Source organism: Pteropus vampyrus, unplaced genomic scaffold, assembly GCF_000151845.1.
Source record: "Pteropus vampyrus isolate Shadow unplaced genomic scaffold, Pvam_2.0 Scaffold129, whole genome shotgun sequence".
NCBI lineage: Eukaryota > Metazoa > Chordata > Mammalia > Chiroptera > Pteropodidae > Pteropus > Pteropus vampyrus.
In genome coordinates, this window is record NW_011888910.1 from 1,207,138 (window position 1) to 1,221,995 (window position 14,858).

At 43.7% G+C, this 14,858-nt stretch overlaps 1 protein-coding gene across 7 annotated transcripts in view; it reads right to left on the reverse strand.

Annotated features, from left to right (window-relative positions):
• Positions 1–14,858, reverse strand: part of RREB1 (ras responsive element binding protein 1) — a 128,435-nt gene that overhangs the window by 33,022 nt on the left and 80,555 nt on the right. For all 7 annotated transcript variants that reach the window (XM_011367041.2, XM_023534667.1, XM_023534666.1 and 4 more), the window contains 2 exons: positions 6,631–6,775; positions 5,921–6,057 (listed from right to left, as the gene is read on the reverse strand). In XM_011367041.2, coding sequence (XP_011365343.1) covers positions 5,921–6,057; positions 6,631–6,775 — 282 coding nt within the window. The remainder of the gene's footprint in view (positions 1–5,920; positions 6,058–6,630; positions 6,776–14,858) is intronic.

Here is a 14,858-nt window from a genome sequence, read left to right on the forward strand (position 1 = left end):
AAACGATAAAAGCTTGGGTGGCTTACTTTTACATCATTCTATCAATTCTACCATCATGGCAGGTTAAGGGACTTCAGATGACCCCATCAAGGGCAAAAATAATTTTTTTCCTATGCTAAACATATTTTCAAAAGAATGCTTTGGCAAATTTCAAACATCAGGAAACACATTTCTTTAGAATTTCAGGTTTCCCCAACAATCTAAGGAAAATGATGGTGGTTCTCTTACTTAAAGGTATCAAGTCTCTTCAAGCTTCTAAATATCTGGCTTTCAACACAGGCGGACTACAAAATTTGGTAGACAGGACTCAAACCAAATTTAAATAGTCAGTCAGTTTCCTAATTGTTACAAAAGCAAAACTACATAAAAGTGGCTTTTTATAACAATAAAGACTAAAGGACAACCTGCTTTCATGTTCCCTGTCAAGTATATAGTACCTGGGAGAAACCTGGGAAGAATTTGACTTCTCAGTTTCATTGGAATGGGGCACCCAAAGAATGGCACAAAACCATAACTATAACTGTAACTATAAATGTTGCAAGCCTTAAAATATTAAAAAGGACACATTCCAAATAATAGTATTCATTTAGCTCTTGTTAAGGACTGTGAATTGCTCCCTTCATCCTCACAAGAATCTTCAAATCCATTTCCCAGATGGGGAAACCAAGTCTCAACTTGCCTGAGGCCGTGGAGCTGCCAGGCAGTTGGGATGCAGCCAGTGGCTTAACTCCCTGCTACACTGCTAAGCTGTCCATTCAGAGGACAGTTATTTGCAGATGCCCAGCTCCTTCTATAACTCATACCACATTCTTAATGCCTGGACACTGGACAGGGGCTCAACTGGGAGCCTTTCTTAGCATGAAGCCCAGCCCGTCATCAGAACCTGTGAAATATCATGCTGAGAAAGCTGCTGCTCGACCCTCACCACCTCCCTGAGATACTGGATTTCTTGCTCATTATAGTGTTTTAATCAAGAGACTGACATTCCTTTTTTAAAGGGATTTCATGCTTCATTTTTCCTGCTCTGTCTCCGGAGGCAAGAAGGGCTAAGTACAAACAACCTCTCCTCGGAGCCCTGCCCAATTCAGACATTCCTCTCTCCTTGAGCCCACCCTCCCCTCTAGCCCTGTCCCAGCCGAGAACTGACATCCAACAGCTGCACTAATCTCTCCCAGTTGCTGGGAGCAACAGTGCGGGCCCTGTGACAGGGCTCTGGCCAGCAGCGGGTGGCAGCCTGCCCTCCCCACACCCAGGAATCCACCACCCTGCACACCCTGCTCAGACTGTTCAACCAAACCAGTGTGGCGTGAAGCCAGGGCAGGTCTAGGGACTTCACAACAGTGGCGGTGGGGGCGGGGTAGAAGGTGGCTGGGGTAAGCCCAAGTCACAGAGGCCCCTTGGGCAGGGCAGAGAGAGGGCAGTCCTGAAAAAGGTGCCTCCAGCTTCCAGGCCCGCTGGGAAGTGGGGGCAGAAGGGGGAGGAAGGAATGTCCTGCCTTCCACTCTCAGCCACCAGCATCCTTTTAAATCTACTTCCACCTGGCCGAGTCTCAGACCCCTGAGACTCTTGAATACAAGATGCTGACAAATATTTTGTTATACTCTTTCCCTATTTTTAGAATGGCACTTAACAAGCATGGGATCATTGCCATGTTAATTAGTTTGAGGGTCTTCCTGCAGGTGATGGGTGTATGTGTGAGGTGGGGGATACAGTAAAGGGAGCTGAACACTCAAGAATCCAGATGAAAGGTTCTGGTACCTCTTTCTGCTACCAACATGAGGCGTGGCCCCCAGCTTACCCTCCACGCCTGCAGCAGCACTTAACCTCCCCTCACACAGCCATGCCTGTCAGAGCCCACTTGGGTTCCCCACATACTAATTTCTGGCATAGATTTAAGAGCATCACGTTAAAATTTAAAATCACCTCACAGACAAAATCAATAATTTGATCAGAGCGAGGATGGCCTCTACTGGAGGAAATGCAGTGAAGCGCCCCATGACATCTGATGTAAAGTGCTGAGGAAAGCTTCACCCCAGCCGCCAGATCAGGCTCCCTCTGTTTGGACAATAGGCTCCCATGCACCCCTTGGCCATAAAGGGACCCCCCACCCCTTTGCTTTGTTTTATAACCACTCCTTTACTTGTTTTCTTACTGGTCCATAAAGGGCCCTATCTCCAATGTCACCATTTTTTTCCTCAAGTCTGGTCAAATGCCTGACACATAATAAGCATTCAATCATTTCCTGGGTCCATTTTAACTAAAGTAATTTAAAAATTATTTATTACCCTATCTCCTTTAATCAAGAAACCATGTAAGATTATACAGCTTTTGCCAAATTTTGCCCCCAGCTGCAGCTATATTGCCACGGTGACCAGCTGCCATTCTGGCCATTCTGCCCTGGTCAGCCTGAGAGAAGCCATTCATACATAAGACCAGGGGCTTCCGAAGCAAAGCCGCTGCCTTGGCACCCTCTCTGCCATAGGTGGCCTTGTGTTAGACCTGCACTTGTATGGTGAGCTGCTGAGCACTTGAGATACACCTGTTCAAACTGAGATGGCCTGTGATCAAACCACACACCCTGGATTGCAAAGACTTAGTATGTAAACAAGAATGTAAAACGTATCACTGACAATTTTTATACCGTGTCTATGCTGACATTATATTTGGAACATACTGGTATAATCAACAAAGCATGATCGATTTCACCTGTTTCTTAAGTAGCTACTAGAAAATTTAAAATGATACACATGGCTCTCATCCTACTTGTACTCGTCAGTGCTGACCTGGACTTCCCTCTCAGCTAACTTTACTCGCAGCAGTGTACGGCCTGTTACTCTGTTCTATTCTTATAACCAAGGAAGACATTCAACACCCTGAAATATCCTCACATAGGGATGTCCTCTTTGCATCCACCTGCTCGCTGAACACTCTTGTCTGTCACCTCCAATTCCAAATGCCAGTTCTCAATAAGCCCTGTGTTTCTCCTTGTCTGGGGAGCTGTCCAGAGGGGCTGATTTATCTCTGGTCATGCCAGGGTGCAAGCAATAACGGATACCAAGAACAAGAATCAGTACAAGCAGCTTCGTGTCTTCTTTTTGCTGTATGTTGATACTTCATTAATTTAAAACACAAGAGAATGGAGATCGGCTTCAGCATTTATACAAGTTTGGATTTCCAATACTTTTTGTTAAGAACAACAGGCACCTTGCCAGCTTTGGGGGTGGGGGTGTAATGGCAGGAGAGAGAGAAGCCAACAGCTGTTTTGAGTTACAAACTTTCTGTTTAAACTGGTAGCGTCCATCCCACTGTGGTTCTGCTGCCTTTGGGGTTTGCAAATGGAGATGGTGTCTATTTTAGCTCTGGGTTAACAAGCAGTTTCTCCCACTAGCTCCTGTCACAGTTCATTGCCTGGCTGGGCCCTGCCGGCTCCTGCCTGCCCCAATGGCCTCCCTCCGATAGCAGGCTATTATGTGGAACAGCAGAGCAGAAAGGAGAAAAGGGAAATTAACTATGTTCTGTAATCAACTCCTTTTGGTTTCTAGACATAAGCCCCACCCCACCTAGCAAAAGCCACTACACAGGGGACGGCCTGCTTGTTCCCCACAATGGACACAAGGCAACCCCTTCTTAATGGCCACTGCCAGGCACTGTTGGGTGCATGGTCCAGGGGCTCCAGTGAGAGGGAAGGCTGCCAGGCAACAAAAACTCTCCAGTCAACCCCTCACCAAACTACAGAGTAGGCAAGGAAAACAGGCAGGACTTAAGTTTCAGATTCATAGCCTGTTGACTACTCTGGTGGCCTTAGAGTCATGATAATGATAAGTGAATTAACCACCAAACTGTGCAGAAAGGAACAACCAGTGTCAGTGCAATTCCTATCTCAATCCACCCTGGGTAGCAAGCCCAGCCTGTCTCCGGAGTAGGTGCTCGTCCAGAAGGCCCTGCTCCAGAAGAATCCATACCCATGTCCAGGCTAGCATTTAAGAAGGGGAGACTTGAGACTTTCATCTCCCACTGCTATACACGGTGTTGTGGAGGCTGCAGTCACCCAGAAATCTCTCTGGAGAGTCAAGTTATTTTCCCTGTAGGATAGAATTATCTGAAAGGGGGCAAATGGGTAGTTCTTAATGATATCTGAGCACAGAATAAAGTATGATGTGAAATAAAACATAGGAGGGAGCAGTGTGTTTACTTTGCAGTATTCGGTCAGAGGCTGTTTGGCAGAAATGGGAGTTGGGGGTCCTATGCGCTATCCTTGCCTTTGTCCGTGACTGGCCATGTGAAGCTCATCTGGTAACTTCACCTCTGTTTTGCTCAGGTCCTCAGTCTAGAGAACTATTTAATATTCATCACCCACCACAAGCCCACATCCTGGAGATGCTGTGGACATTAATGAAACCATGAAGACAAGTTCGTAAATCTCACAGAACTATAGGCCCTATACAAAGAAGAGCTAAATGCTTTTTCTTGGTAGACAGAAGAACAACTGTTTGGAGACAGGTTTTGGAATCACAGAATTTAAGGCCTGAAAGGGAACACAGAGGTTATCTGGTCCAGCTCTCCTTCGAGGTTCATATGCAGCTGGTCGAAGTCCCAAGTGAGCAGAGATGAAACTGGGATCCAGGGGTCTGGACAACAGGTCCATGCTCGCTCCCACACATCGTGCAACTTCCTCAGACGGGGGAGTTATGTAAAGACATTTTATAGCACTTCAATTGCTCAGTGGTTAAAACTCTTCATAAATCCTTTTTCCCTTTAATGGAGAAAGGTCAAGCTAATATGATTAAGGATTATGATATCTGACATGGCTTTAAGTTACTATACAATTAGGCTCCCCCCATCCAACATGAACGTCTTCTCTCTTCAGCTTGCTCAGACCTTTTCACTCCTAAGTCGCAACCAAACACATGTCTTCAGGAAGGAAATGTGGTCCATATACCGGTGAGTCACACACACAGATGTCCAGATTTCTACCCTCCCAAGCCGTCTTCTGAAACCCAAGCTGCAGCCATGTAAGTGCTCGCTTCTGCCCTAGGTGACCCTGGCAGACATGCTACTTTCCAGCTTTGTACTGTACCAGAGATTCCCCGATGGCGCTGTTCTTTTCAGTGCTTAAAAACTATGGCATAGATTTTAAAAGTGGCAGTTCTGCAGGAAGAGGTTTCAAGCTAAGAACACAGGACTTTCTGCCTGATGAAAAAGTTCTCAGAGAAGATAGAGAAAGAAAGCTGAGTACCCTGCCCCTCAGAACCCCACACTTTGCTGGAAAGTCACATTACCATCTACGTTTTCTGCCTGGGGAGGCTGAGGATCAGAAAAACTAAAACCAGTAGAGTCCTAAAATTGAAGCTAGACCAGCAGAACGAGCACCTACCTATCACTGTTCTTCTGTGATGGGCTTTACTTTAGGTTGAATGTCTTACGCAAAATAGAACTTGGACTTACCCCAAAATGCGTTCTTAGTGTTCTGTGCTACCAGTCCAGTCCAGTCCAAACACCCACGGACAGCTGGTATGCCTTTCGTGTCCTTATTACAAACTCATGCACAGCTAACAATCATGTGGGTTGCAACACCTTTTGTGAAGACAATGTGTCTGCTGCCCAAAAGCCCCCTGTGAGAGGAGACTCCCCATGCAGCAGGAGCTCGTGGTGATGGTTTCAGGGGCCTCGTTGAGAGTGAAGGAAGCAGACTGAACCTCAGTAAACACATCCTGTGGCTACAGCCGCCTTCTCTCACACCCTTCAGCCCTACTTCTTCCCCACACCACACACCATTCTGAAAGGCCTTACTAACGTCATCATATCCAAGTCATTTCAGCTGAGTGTGGAGTAATGGGAAATAAGGATGTGTCATATGCCAGAACAAACAGGAATGGAAAAGAGCTTCCAGGGGACAGGTACATTCCACCCTTTCTCCTACCTTAGTGGGTTATCTGAGTGGGTCTCCATGTGGGTCTCCAGTCCATACTTGCAAACAAACTCCTTGAAACATACTGGGCAGTGAAAAACTTCATCAGCTTTCTTTTCCAGGTCACCTGACTTCCCATCTTCTACCATCTTAGGGGGGAAAAAAAAAAGTGAAGTCATGAAAGAGGCCTCCCACATGAATTTGCTTCTGAAGACAACATGAAATCCAGAGGCTATCTAAAGAGAAAAGGATGCCTCCCTCCTAGGTATTAAAAATGCTACTGACCAGTCCTTTATTCATATAACAATACTTGCTGAATTCTACCATCCATCCGTCCACCTATCCTTCTATTCACCCTCAACCCACTCATTCATTCAACAAATATTTATAAGAGCACCTAGCATCTGACAGGCACTGGGAATAAAAGAGGACAAAAGAGTCCCTAACACTTATGAAACTTCCATCCTAGCTGAAAAAACAAAAAAAGCACCAAACAGTGGAGCAAGCTCTACATTTCATCAGTGGGCTCAGTGAGGAGGCTCCACAGAGGAAGCGCAAAGGTACGTTTTTCTGCAGACACTTTACAAAACAGTGTGAAAAAACAAAAGTTAAAAGCTTAGGATGGATGTCTGCCAGGTCCCCAAACTGCGAAAATAAAGACTAGAGGTATTTCTGCCACAAGTCCTGTGGTTAGGCGCATCTGTGTTGGGAGCAGAAAGGACCTTTTTAGCAGGTGCTGGGTCTTCTTTCTCCGACTCAGCATCATGACTCAGTTTCCTTTTGGATGATAGCCGCCTACGTTTCAGTGGGGATGGAGGTGCTGCAGCTGTAGCACTGTTAGGGTCCTTTTCATGAATCTTCATATGTCTGGAGAGCACAAACACACACACACACACACACACACAAACACAATGTGATTTAGCAAAAAACTGAATTGGTTTATTTGGAATTTTCTATATTTTATCATTAGGGATTGGTAAATTTTCTTAAGAGGTAGGGAGTATAATTTATACAGTGACTTCTGTCTTTTTAAAACCTTATAACCTGAACCCCTCTTGAAGCTCTTGCAAGGGCTATCCAAAAAATGTTGCTTAATGCCTTGTTACCTATTGAGAGACATTCGTGAACTTCACTGGCACTAATGAGATGAAAACAAACTATCTGATGACCAGTTCTAATGCAGACAAAATATTCTTCCATAAAGAATTCCTAGAAGCTAACCAAGTAATTAACCAAGTAATTACTTTGTATTTGCCCCCTGGAACTCACACCTCCATGTACCAGTTAGTGTATGTTCTCTCTCTTCTGCCTTCTGAAGCATGTTAGGGGTAAATGTGAGAAGTGGTGACAGAGCAAATATCTGGAGTGCTTATTAAGTCCTGAAAGCCTTTCCATGTTGTTCATGGTATTACATGGATTAACAGATCATGAGAGTAGCTAGGACAATGAAGTGAGTTAATTACATGTTGCGACCCTGACATCTACGGGACTAGGAATACACATATAAGTAACTAGCACATATACATACAATTTGTATACATATATACGTATTATAAAGAGGGTTTTATGGTGACCTGATTTAAGTAATCTAACTTTATCAAGTTCTAAAACAAACATCCTAACAAGGTCCCAAGACCTACAGGGAAAGAATGACATTACAAAAAAATAGTCTCAATTTCCTTACTTTGTGACGTAAAAGGTCGAGGTTTCCTAACGACAATCATCACCACCATCATCATCATCTTTGACCAGGGTTAAACTGTGCCAGAAGTAGGAATGTAGCCATAGCTTTTTATAAATAGCTCTTTTAGAAAAGATTATCATAATGGAGAAGTTCTTAGGAATAGAAAAAGACAGCAAAGTTTTCATAAACCACCCTGTCATACTTACCAGGAGTAGCAACAATTCAGGCTCTCAGGCCACTGGCGTCAATGACATTGCTAAGATAACACCTTTCCCTCACGTAACCCCTGTCCTGCGATACCCGTGTTTTTCTGAGCATGTGGAAGTAAGACGCTGACTGCTCTTGTTCTGGTTCTACAGACATACTCTAGAATGTGGAGGGGACTCCACATTAGCCCCCTGCCCAAAGAGCACCAGCCCAACCATCTGTCAGCAGGTTGGATGTGGCCTAACTTTTGAGGAAATGGGCCTCAGGGAAGGAGACTCAGGCCAAACCTCTGCTTCCTTAGTGGGAATCAGTATGGTGGAACAGAAACACACAGTGGGAGAGAATGGAAAAGAATCACAACCATCATGCCCACGTCCACAGAGTTCTTCACTTCGATTATTAGGGAAGGAAGCTTTGTTACTAGTTTTTGGTTACTTAAAGTCTCGGGAAAGTTCATGGAAATAAACAGTGCTTTTCTAAGTACCTGCTCAAGTCTAAGGTGATTTAAGGAGACCATCACTTATTTTCAGCATTTGGAGGGACATTCCAACTTTAGAAATGTAAAAAAAAAAATTTTTTTTTTTTCACAGCATGTAAGAATTGAGGAAGTATGATAATACTAAGGGATGTAAATTAGTACCAAAACCATCCTTTCAATAAATCACTCAAAATCAATTTAAAAAATACCTTTTCAGGCCAAGCCTTTAGATCACGGGCTACAATCTTACGGCTTGAACCTGAACCTGAACACTTCCTTTCCGAGTAACTGTGGCCTAAGGTCTAGCAGTTGGTACAAAACCAATAACCAAGTTTCATCAGGGAGTGAAGGGCCCAAGGTCAGTCACAGAACATTCCCCACCTCCAGTCCTGCCTGTCTTATTCTGAAAAACTGGGGCTTCCCCTGAACTGTGAACTACCAAAGGCAGGGAGAGGAGACCAGGTCAAAGCAGTCTCACTCAAGGGCCTGGTGGCAAGTACAAGGCTGCTGAACACATCCACCCACTCCAAATTTCCTACTGAGCCCAGCTAGAGCCCCAGGTTTGAAGCCCAAGCAATGTTCCATTCTAGGGTTAAACCTCCAGTTCCTGACCAAGACATGGGGTGTTGCCAATCTTTCCTTTCAGCTACATGGTGACCAACAGCTGCAGGCTCATTTAAGAACTTAATTCAGTCAATAGCTGAACTGCCAGAGTTGGAAGCTCCAGTAATTTCTGAAGTCGGGTGAGATCTGTAGTTAAAAGATTCTCCCCACCATGACCCCTACTTTTCTTCCCTGGCCTCTGATAGCAGGAACGGCAATCTTAGCTGTCCATTTCCTTCTAAATGCTCACAGGAAGTGGGGCGAGTCACCATGATGAGCCAGTCATGGCCTTCTTCCCACGGAATGTTACCAAAACAGAGAAGAGGGCTGGTGGGGAGGAGACAATTCTATTCCTCTTCTTTAGAAAGCCTGGGTCTGTTTTTGTCTTAGGTTTTATTTCAAGGGCTAATTCATCTAACTTCCAGGTATCTTAAGAATCAATAAATTACAACAAGCCTCAAAACTGGGAGGAAGCTGAGATGCTATCCAATCTCCCACTCAGCACAGAAAGTCCTCTCCACAGCACACTGGAGAGACCATCATTTAGTCTGCTTGAATACTTCCAGCCACAAGGACTTCTCCATTTTTAACAGTGCTAATTACTAAAACCATCTTCCCCATGTTGAGTCAAAAATTCCATTCTTCCTTTAAAGTCTACCTGTCCTGGGGGACAACACAGAATCATTCTATATTCTCTTTTATGTGACAGCTCTTCCAGTAGTTCAGGAAGATGACTGCATTTCATTAAAACAATACTCCAGCTCCTTCAACTAGGCCCAAGTCCACTGAATTATACCAATCACTACTAACCTGGGATTACGCTCCAGTTTGTAAATGTCCTTCATAAAATGCTGGATCAGAAGTGAACATCAATTTGGATGTAGTCTGAGTGAAAGCCACAGGACTGGGCCCACCACCTCCAGAGGCTGTGTAAACAGAGCTAGAATATCTTTCTGAGTATGTAATGGCAACATTGCACCCTCCATTCCTACTAAGATCCCCATGATTTCTTCATTCAAACTATCGAGCCACGTCTCCTCCATTCTGTACCCTAAACAGTTAACACCTTTCATACCTCTCAGATTGGCAAGGATGAGAAATATGCAATGTCGGTGTGGTAAAGTATCTCTCTTGTTCTCTTCACTAGTCCCTGGTGACACCTAGTAGGTGGTCAATAAATATCTGCCAAAAGGCTAAGTGGGTGAATAAATATTTGTTGAATCACTGACTAGAGAGATGGATGGATACATGAATGAAATACGTGCAGAATATGTTACCCTTGCAGTATCACCACAACACATGTACTGGAACTCTTAACACATTATTGACAGGAGTGAAAACTGGTAATAATAATAGCCCTTCTGCAAAGTGGCTGAGCAAGAGGGACCAAATTTTAAATATGTACACTCTCTTATCTCATCAATTGCACTTCTAGGAATTTGTCTCAAAGAATAATAATTGGAAGAATGTGCAAAGATTTATGTATAGGTATTGATGTATCACAATTCACAGATGGATACAGTGCAATAACACTAACCACAGAATTTTCAACCAGTTGGTCTTAATATTTTAAACTCACCACCTTGCTTTTCTTCTTTGCCCTCCTACTGTCCACTCTCTACACAGCAGGCAGAGTAAGCTTCTAAAACATGGATCAAATCATACCACTCCTCTGTTTAAATGCCTCTGACAGTACCATTCGTAGAAGGAAATTTGGTCTCGGCCTATTTTTCTGACCTCGTTTGTTAGCACCCAAACCCAATCCCACAGCCTTTTTAGACATACTAGCTCTCTCTGGGTTCTTCAAACCTTTCCAACTAGTCCGACCCTCGGGCTGCTCCACCAGACTTTTGAGGGCTGGCACCTGGCATTCATGTTTCTCGTCAAGTGGCCTACCCCACTCTTGCAGATGCTCACGAGTCTACGTTTTTTTTACTTTCTTTACAGCACACAGTAGTAATTGCAAATATCGTGTATTTACTTGTTGGACTTTCCCTCGGCCTCAATTGAAAATAAGTTCCATTACAGAAAGAATCCTCTCTCCCCTGTTCTCTGCACTAGTCCCTGGCAGCACATAGTAGGTAGTCAATAAATACCTGCCAAATGGTTGAATGGATGAAAACAAATGAAATGAATAAGTATTTGCTGAATCACTGAATGAAAGGAAGGATGAAGTATATGCAGAAAACCTGTTATACTTGCCGTATTACAACATATGTCTTCAGTTTCCAAGACATCTTACAATTTACTAGGGTTTAATGCTAGCGAACTTGATAAGAGACTATAAATAGCGCTATACTGAAGAGACTTTAATGAAAAACACCCCAAATGAGGACACATGCTAAGTTTTTCTCTATTGGAATTAATCTGTGTTCAGGCATTCAAACACATCTACATTTATAGTAGAGAGAAATTAAAGTCAAAATAAGTGACTGCTTTTAGCATAAAACTCTAGAATTTTCTTTTGGAGGCATGCCACATTAATATAGAAATCCTGCCACACCGTGGTCTTAGGAAGGAATTTTATCAGAACTCTTTCAGGAGTCAAGTAGTTTTCTCTCATTCATAACACCAGGAGGGGCTTTTACAGTAATGAACCAAAACAAATATTGCAGATGTTTCTTAAACTAGGAAAAAAGTCTAAATCTGAGTACTTTTAAGCACTTGATAGGAGTCTACTTTGAATTTTGGGATGGATATTTATTTCCTCCTGTAAATATAATCAGTCATTTTCTAAAATGTGAAAAGATCCATTGTAGCTAGGGTGGGTTAGCTGCAAGAATATAGAATATACCAGAGCCAAAACAAATACACTTTGTAAAAGAGCTGCATGCCAATCTAGTAAAGCAGGCAAAGGAGACAGACCCATTTCTAAAGCACATCCCTCCTTTCCTTCCTGAACTTCATTGGTTCCAGTTCCAAATACAGGAACCCTCTGCTGACTTTTCTTAGGTATGTAAATATGCAGATTTGGAAATGGAGGTAAACTCAACCATTCAAGCACTGGCTTGCTCTGAGAAGCAAGCAGGAATGGGGATAGATGAAAAAGCAAATTTTAGTGGAAGATGGTATAGGAGATAGACCATATGATGCCAATGAAGACTTGGGGTAGCCTCAGAGGTGTGAGACATGTTAGAAGCTATATTCTAGTTTTACCATCTAGTAACCATGGAGACTCCTCAAATTATTTAGGTGACCTCAGCTTCAGTTTCTACATCTGTAAAATTCTCAGGAGAATACTATCAGTTTTCCAGAGTACTGATTTTCAAACTGTGGTCCTCTGATGAGCAGCACTGGCATCACCCGGGGAACCCATTACAAATCAAATGCGAGTTCTCAGGCCTGGTCCCTGCACTCTGGGTTTCCATATGCCTTCCAGGTGATGATACTCATGCCAGGTCAAGTGTGAGAGTCATTGGATCACAGGGAAATTCTAACCCTTCATACTGTCTGTGGGTCTAGTTAACTATCTAAGACAATGACATTTTTTTTTGGATGTAAACATTAAACCTCTCCCAGGCTCACTTGACAACATACCAGCAGTCCCTGCGCAAATTGAGCAGTATAAATACCTAACAAAAAACGTTGTGATGTTTAACATTCATAAAATATTTGGGGTAAAATCATTTGGAAAACTCTCAATTTAAAGGATCATCTAGTAGAAGATGTCAAGGCAAGTTTCAACCATTCTTCAAATTTTCCCAAATCTAACTTACGTGTGAAGGTCAAAGCTCAAGTGAGATCTAGATTATTCCAGTATTTGCTAACTTTTCAGTCTTAATTTCCTCATAGGTTTCATAAATCTAAGAGCTGAATTATTTGATCCTCCAAGTGAATAGCATTATAAGGAAGGTCATTCTTTCAGGACAAAGGACACAAACTATACACAAATAGCACACAGCACCACTCAGGCCTCCAGGCGGCCAAACTGAAGTCAACAGGCTCCAACAGGATTTTACGGCCTGATTATAGATACATCTCCACCCCTACCTGTACTCTGTATTAGCTTTGCTTTTCCAATAAAGCCTTGTGATAAACAAAGAGGGAATGAGTGAGATTTAGAAGCATCGCAGCTCTACAACCTATGTTTTGGGCCAAAGAAAAGTAAGCCTCCAGAAAGATGTGTGTATGTTTTGAGGGGGAGTTTAAGGGTGGGGAGCTGTGAGTGACACCTGTAATGTCAACCAAGTCTTGTGCCAGCAAATAAGGGGATGGGGAGTGAAGACAGAGGATGGAGATGGACTTGGGGGTGGGAGTGGGGGTAGGGAAAGGATGGCATGGTATCAACCAAGCCATTCCCAGTGTGGCTCCACCTTTGCGCTCAAAGGTACCTTCTAGTAATTCGGGTGTTGTTCAGGTTCAGTCATGCTTATCCAGAAGGCAGGTCACACCAGCTGTGCCCGGGTGCGGAGGAAGGTTGGACAATAGTGTAAGCAGCCTTGCTGACCAAGGAGACAGCACTCCCATAAAGATGTAGAAGTCAGCCTCGCATGAAGTGCAAACCTGAGAGAGGCGTCTCTGCTGTCTGCATGCTGGCTGTGGGAACACCTTGGCCAAGCTGTCCCCAGAGCTCTTGAAATGCACTTAGTGAAATGCTGAGATCCTGTGCCTACCGCACCAGGAGCCAGTAAGATTCCATGACCTCTGACGCCAGCACTGTGACTAACATAGGCTAAGGGAAGCTTTGCACCTTAGTAATAACACTCAAGTTTACTCCTGCTGCCTCTGCCTCCACTCAGGAGCAAAAGATAAGGGTGGTTGACTGTAGCTTTGTTGACTGTAGCCAGACACTCTATGGAGCCATAAATCTAAAGTGCATGAAAAGTTAAAGAATCTTAATTCAAAGTAGAGGTGTGCCTGGGATTCAGTTTCACATTACTCATTAACAATTGCATTTGCGCTATCTCTTAACACTCCTCAGCCCAGAGCTGCTCTCCAACCTCAACTCAAGGGTGCAGTTCTGGATGGATCCCCACTTCTGCTCTCCTGTCCCATCAGCTCCTGTCTCCTTTGTCATGTTTGAGAAGGCAATTCCCTCTCCATCTTGGTCTTGGGTAAGACCTTGGTACAAACACTGACTCATTGATGGACAAGGCTGGGAGGATGACTCCTAAAGAATATTTCTTCCTTAATGTTCCCAATCTTCCAGCCACACTTCAGGTAGGAGAAAGATAACCTTTTGGCTGTTGCATTCCTCCCCTCTACATTTCCACATTGATACTGGAAGCTGCTGACCTTGAAACGGAATTGAGGTACAATGTTTTCTAATTGCTTGTCTACTTCGAAAACGGAGGACCCTTCACCGCTCATTTTAAAGCTCCTTCCTCCTTTCCTGACTTTCAAACAGTACAGGGAGCTTGGCAGGCGGCCCATGTCAATAAATATCAACCTGTACAAAACCTTGATTCTAGATCTGTTCCTAACTGCCATGTCTTTGAATTAGTATACCCAAAACCCTTTGTATAATTTTTCCTTTGCCTGCTCTTGTTTTGTTAAAATAAATTTTTATTTGTTATAACATTCTCCATATATTACTTGGCTCCCTGGACACCTGTATATATCCACAAAAATACATAGCACATATTTCCATATAAAATAGATTCTTAAAAGACAATTGAAAGGCCTCAGAGGTTGGATGAGTTGACCTCTCTCTTACCCAACGAGCACCTTCTCATTCATGCAAAGCTGCTACTGGCCTGCCTGGACCTTCCCTGTGTTAATCCGGAGAAATGATAAGTAGAAAGTTCACTTTCTTTTAGCTATTTTAGGGCAGCCACCATGTTGAAATGGATTCTTCTCTTTCCCCACACTGTACTCCTTCCATTTCTTCAAATTTCCCATATAGGCCAGGAGACTGATCACATACTCAGAGCCGGCCCTGTCCCAGGACTCTGGCACTCACAGTCTTAGGTGACGGAGCCCATGTGAAGTTGACATTCCCAAAAGGGCCTCATCAGCTCAAGCCATTACCTCTGAGG